Source organism: Epinephelus lanceolatus, chromosome 10 (genome assembly GCF_041903045.1).
Source record: "Epinephelus lanceolatus isolate andai-2023 chromosome 10, ASM4190304v1, whole genome shotgun sequence".
In the NCBI taxonomy this organism is placed as follows: domain Eukaryota; kingdom Metazoa; phylum Chordata; class Actinopteri; order Perciformes; family Serranidae; genus Epinephelus; species Epinephelus lanceolatus.
The window spans coordinates 4,611,722-4,618,234 of NC_135743.1; the positions used below are offsets into that span (position 1 = coordinate 4,611,722).

The following is a 6,513-nucleotide window of genomic DNA, read 5'->3' on the forward strand; positions in this document are numbered from 1 at the left end:
CACATTTTGAATAAAACACACTGGAAGAAGTTTGTTGTAAGAATTTGAGATACAATAGAAAGTTAGCAGCTGATTTAACTTGTATTTCATCAATGAGGTAATGACGATGCACTTGATAAATAAACTGTAGCCTACAGTCTGCTGCTTCAGTTTGTGTGTGCCTCATCACAACATCCTGCTCCTATCACAGCAACCAAGAAACAATCCTTTCAGGGTGGTTAGAATAAAGTGTTCTTATTTTGTAAAACACAGGAAGTATGCACGCACGTCACAGAAAATGAAGGTGCATGTACACGAACTGGGCGGCTGGGGGACTCTGAAGAAAATGCATCTGATTGTTCCTCATGCTCGAAATAGGTGGTGTGTAATTAAAAAAATATTTATGTTATTTCATCACCAGAAAATGTTTTTAAAGCCTGAACCCTCATTCTGTTCCCTCAAAACACCAAAACAAAAGCCCCACGAATGGTTAAAACACTGTAACGTCCATGTAGACGTTTCTATTAATGTTGATACAGGAAATGCTTTTGATTTAAAAACATCAACATTAAACTCTTCTATGGTTTAGATAAATGCTCAATGCCAATATTTTATTCTGGCAACTGGATTGTTAATGTACCAAGAGTCAGTCTTAAAACAGACACAATAAAAGACCCACAGTTCTTGCTCATTATTTTTTATTTCAAACAAGACCTCACATCATGAGGAAAGTACAGAGGAGAGCAAGACAGGCTGACAGGATTCTCTGGTGAGATACTTGTTAGTTGGTAAAGTGACAATTCAGCTCCATCACGTACTCATGACTTATTTCTGCCATCTTTTTCTTTACAGCCTCATTTGCTGTAAAAATAGGTTCAACGAATGTGCCTTCCTGTGGACAAACAAAAAACAAAAAGAAACTTTAACTTTTCATGAATTTGAAGTTATGTTAGATTTTTATTTGGCCTAAATTGTTGGATGATAGATGTCCATCTTTCAGTGTAACTAAACTGTGTAACTGAACACCTCTGACATGTGTTCGTTAGCTGTGAATTGCTGCATCAGCCTTTAAGTGTGGGTGTGGACAGTAGGGCTGCAACGGTTAGTCGACTAATCGATGACTAATCGACTATTAAAATAATCAGTGACTATTTTAGTAGTCGACTAATCAGTTTGAGTCATTTTTCATAGAAAAGTACCCAAAATACTCTTATTGCAGCTTCTTAAGTTCAAATATTGGCAGCTTTACACACTCTCCCATGACGGTGAACTAAAACTCTTTGGCGTGAGAACGAAACAAGACATTAGATGACGTAATTTTGGGGTTTGGGAGAGACAGACCGACATTTTTCAACATTTTAACACATTTTTCGATAAAATGATTAGTTGACTAATAGAAAAAAATAATCGACAAATTAGTCAACAATGAAAATAATCGTTAGTTGCAGCCCAAGTGGACAGCATGAGTAAGGCTGCTGAAATGGAACAAAATTCGTTCAGTCAGTAGAGACACCCTCGCTTCCCTTAAACTTATGTAACTGCAAGTAAGTAGTTATTAATTTGTGTTGTATTGATTTGTAACTGATTTGTTCATGTACAAGATGTCAGCTTCACTGTTTTATCCCCTACAGTCGTATTCAAGTTGTATTTGAGCTGTTTTGTAAGGGTGTATTGCCCAATGTGTGTGTGTGAGAGTTTGCCACATACCTGCTTAGCAGTAGGCTTGCCATAGCGCACCCAGGTAGCAAAGTGCTCACAGTTTTTATTTAAGGGTCCATATAGTTGACAGTTTCCTTTGCTGTCCTTGATTCGCTTCATGATCTCTGCAACATGTTCATCAATGTTTGCTGGTTTGATGCCATCAGTCGTATCAAAGTAATTCTCCACTTCCACTTTTGTTGAACTTCCTTTTGCCTCTTCAAATTTACCAAACTTATATTGAGAAACTGGGCCTATATGACCTATGAGAATAAACATTTAGAAATATTATATGTAAAATTGACTTGTTAATTGTTCCTGTTTTATTTGCTCTTTTCTTATTTTTATTTGCATCAGAAACTGGCCTGTTTTTCTTCTGTGCACACAGACTGTAACTGTGACTGCACACCAGTTACAGCCTGTAACTACAAAAAACGAGGAGTTTCAGCAGCACCAACTCTTAACAACTGATCAGCAGCATTAGGAGTCCTGCAACCCAACTACCAGCTCTCCTGATTTAACTGTTAGTTGCTAACAGTTGAACGTTTTCTATTTATCTTAAGTGGATTTGTCAGAGACAATGTCAAACACATTTTATCAGGTTATAATAACATGAAACCAAAGTTTTGCACATAGGATTTCTGGCCAAGACTAATTTACGACCCCTGTCCCTGATTAGGCTTCAGGTTGCTTTACAAAGGTCCTATTCCTGAGATAGGCAACCTGCGGCTCTTTAGGCCCTCTCCACTGGCTCCCTGTGACTTTGACATAAAATCATATTAAAATGAACAACAGATATTTTTTAATATTTAGAATTTCTTGTCATCAGCTGTAACGTGTAGCCTATACATCGAATTACAAAATGTTTTAACATTTTATCAACTAAAATGCTCATCATACATCTACGACCTGGTGCCTCGTCCTCTAAATTTTGTTGAACTGCAGTACAATGTTTCCAACTTCTCCAACTATAACACAGAATTCATTAACTGGTGTCAAATACAGGGATTTCCACTGTTACAACCTGCCCCACTATAAGGGTAAACTGTAACATAACCTGGGGTAAGTTATAACAGCAAGAATGAAAAATGAAAAATAAAATGATCATTAAAAAAAAAAATTAAAAAAAAAAGGCTGTGTACGATGGCAAACAAGTGTATTTCCTATAATGACACAGGTTCTTTTAGATAAGTTAGTTTCACTAAAATGTTGTAGCTGATTGCAGTTTAATTGTTTTTATTAACTTTGAGTAATACCGTATAAGCATACTTTAATTTTCAGTTTAGTGCACATACCTGTGAGGTGAAATATGTCATTATCACCTTGGCCGACGTTATTCTTATTGTTTGGGCCCACATAGATAGCATAGTGCTTGTACACATCTTCTTTTCCTGCACATTTTCTGTAGAATGCTACCATGTCTCCAAATTTAAACTGTGAATGGAAGAAATCGCAGAAACATTTAATCAACCTTTACATTCGATCCAAAGCAGAACAACACAACAATCAGACTGACGAAATAATGAATTTGGATAGGTAATACTACTGTAACAGATAACCCTGATGATGTTAGCAAATGTAGTGAAATTATTATAATCACTTCATACACTCACTGGCCACTTTATCACTGTAGGTACAGTAGTACTGGGGTGGACCCCCTTTTTAATTCATGGTGTCATAGATTCAACAAGGTGCTGAATGTGTTGTTGCTTCAGAGATGGTCTTCTGCACACCTTGGTTGTAACCAGTGCTTATTTGACTTCCTGTTGCCTTTCTATCATCTTGAACCAGTCTGGCCATTCTCCTCTGACCTCTGGCATCAACAAGGCATTTTGGCTCACTGGATATTTGCTCTTTTTGGGACCATCCTCTGTAAACCCTAGAGATGGTTGTGCTGAAAATCCCAGTAAATACTCAGACCAGCCCGTCTGGCACCAACAACCATGCCACGTTCAAAGTCACTTCAATCACCTTTCTTCATCATTCTGATGCTCCGTTTGAACTTCAGCAGCTCGTCTTCACCATGTCCACATGACTAAATGTTAATGAGCTGCTGCCTCATGATTGGCTGATTACATAGCCTATTTGCATTAACAGGCAGTTGAACAGGTGTACCTAATAAAGTGGCCGGTGACTGTATATTGGATAATTGACAGATGAATCACTTTTTATTTTGTGGCCTATTCAGCATGTTGAATCAGCGGCAGCACACCTCGTGGGCAAGAGGAATCACAGTGACTGCATGGTTCTAAGTATTATTCATAATAGTGGTCACAATAGCATAAATGAATTCATGAAAATGAAACAATACCTCTCCAGTACTGTCTATTACTGTGATCAGCAGCTGGAGGATCAGAGCGACCAAGATCAGGTGTTTCATTTTTTCAGCAGTGGAGAGCTGACGTGGAGGAAAGAGCAGAACAATTATTCATTTTGACATTTTGAAAAAAAAAATTTAAAAAAATGGTGATAAGCACACACACACACACACACACACACACACACACAACCCATCCTCAATACGTAAATACAAATACATAAACACTGTAGATATACATATATACACACATATGTGGGTGTAAAGAAATAAGTTGTGCTTTATTTAAGCACTAAAGGACAGTGTTGGGCAAGTTATACTCAAAATGTAATATAGTACAAATTACTATTACCTTCATTTGAAAGTAATAAGTTACTTTACAACATGACTCTCTGTGTAGAGTAATCAGTTACTTATTACTCTTCTTTGGTGTTACTTTCACCAAAATGAGCTCAGAGGAACTGATGTTGAAATGGATGAAGGTCGTGTTGTTTCACAGCAGCTCCAGTTTATTATAATGATATATAATGATCTGATGATTATGACATATGGATAAATATTTGTGGGCCTATGGTATTAAAGACAATAAACAAACAGAATGGCGTGTGATTCAGTCACTATGACGAGCGCAAATTAATACACCAGAGCAGGAAGACCCACCTGCCGGTTCCCGGTGTGCTGATCAGCTACAGCAGCACCAGAGAGAGTTATGGATGAGAGAGGGAGGGTGTGCCGGTGTTGCTTTGCGGTTGTAGGAGATGTGAACAGAAACACATCCAACATATACTAACATCACCCAGATGTGCCGATCACCAGGACGAGGAAAAAACAAATCAGAGGCCAGCTCCTTCTCCTGGCTGCTTTGTAGCAGCCTTAGGACGCAACAGCAAAACAAGATACGACAACGACACTGTACTTTATTGTATTAATGGAAATAAACTGAACATGATAACGCACAGTCCAAGATGAACCAATCAGACACCCATCTATACAGTAATGTAGTCTGTAATGACATGACAACATACAACATCCTTCAGGGGATGTTTGTTGTCTGGTGGCAGAAGTGGAGCAGTGTGGATGAATGAAAAATGACAACAAACAGTTTATCTCGGGTGATAACACGCTATGTGATATCGTTAATGTATTAATATTACCCAAAGTCCTGTTGGTAACACGTTATATACTTGGTTACTGCTAAAACGTAATATATTACTGTCACGTGTCACTTTTATAACGTGTTACCCCCAACACTGCTGAAGGGCGGATTGGGGAAAAGTGGAAACATGAAATGAGAAGGAAAGTTGACACTGGACAGATACAGCCATGACTCACCACTGATGTGTTTAGAAGATGATGTTTGTATGGTAGAAATGAGCCGCTTAACACCCTGGAAGTACACAAACACACACACACACACACACACACACACACACACACACACACACACAGTCACCAGTTATTAATCTAACTGACATGTTCTGGCGTGTGGGAGAACCAGAGAATTTGGAGAAACCCATGTTGACACAGGGAGAAAATGCAAAAATGAAGCAGCCAGCCGGCAGGTGTGACTGTCATTATCTCACCAGTGCTTCCATCTATATCATCAGCTCACTAGTTTTTTCCGTTTGCCAGTTCATGAGATGTAGACTGTGTACTGGTGTTCCAGCCATCTGTACCTGTTCCAGTTTTCTTGCCTGGTGTCTGCTCCCTGAGCTCTGGCCTGCTGCCTGTTAACGACCCGCCTGCTTTGCTCGTCTGGATGTCTTTGCCTGTTGGACTGCCTCCTCCTGCCTGACTACCAGCTCCATAGTTTGAACACTGATTTGGTAAAGTCCTTTTTTCTTTGACCTGTTCTGTCTCAGTTTGGGTTCTGAACCTTTTTCCTCGTACACACACCTGTGACAGTATTAACTTTGTTTGCACGGAGGTCAATTTTCTGTTTTCACCTGTAACTCCACAGATTCAGCCAATCAGGGACTTCACACGAGACAAACGCAACCCAACACATAGAAACCTCCAACAAATTTCAAGCGACTGTCTGTCATTATAATGCAGTCTTGATCAACACCGTGCAGGTAGAATTCAGAGCAGCAAACACCTTCGAACTTTCGATCTTAAACCTGTCAGACAAGAGTATTTGATCAGGAAGAAACCTTTGTAGAAGGAGTTTTAACAGAGGTCTTACCTTCTTCAGTGAGACGGTGGAAGCCTGTTGAAGCAGAGGAGGACATCTCCTTATATACACTAAGAACAGCTGATAATATCATGTCTTCATCCGTTATGGTCATGACTGTTCTCCAGACTCATTTGAGTCAGTTATCACATTTACATATACGCTATGTGTGTTTGACAAAGAACACCTTTTTCTTTTAAAGCAACACCTTATTTCACACTCACACATTTCTACATTCATATGATCCTGTGGAGGTGGCTTGCTTGGGGACACTTGGAGACCACAGAGGTCTGACCTGCCACACAGCCTCTCTGTGTCCGAGCAGACATGCATCATGATTTACAAA

The 6,513-nt window shown here is 39.2% G+C and overlaps 1 protein-coding gene across 1 annotated transcript; it reads right to left on the reverse strand.

The window, feature by feature from the left end:
- Positions 1–669: 669 nt before the first annotated feature.
- LOC117266374 (phospholipase A and acyltransferase 1-like) lies at positions 670–6,254 on the reverse strand. The gene is made up of 6 exons (XM_033641538.2): positions 6,180–6,254; positions 5,327–5,381; positions 3,989–4,075; positions 2,973–3,111; positions 1,687–1,940; positions 670–871 (listed from the first exon to the last, which is right to left on the reverse strand). The coding sequence occupies exons 3-6, from the start codon at positions 4,055–4,057 to the stop codon at positions 761–763; spliced, it is 573 nt and encodes a 190-aa protein (XP_033497429.2). The 5' UTR covers positions 4,058–4,075; positions 5,327–5,381; positions 6,180–6,254; the 3' UTR covers positions 670–760.
- Between the last annotated feature and the right edge of the window lie 259 nt (positions 6,255–6,513).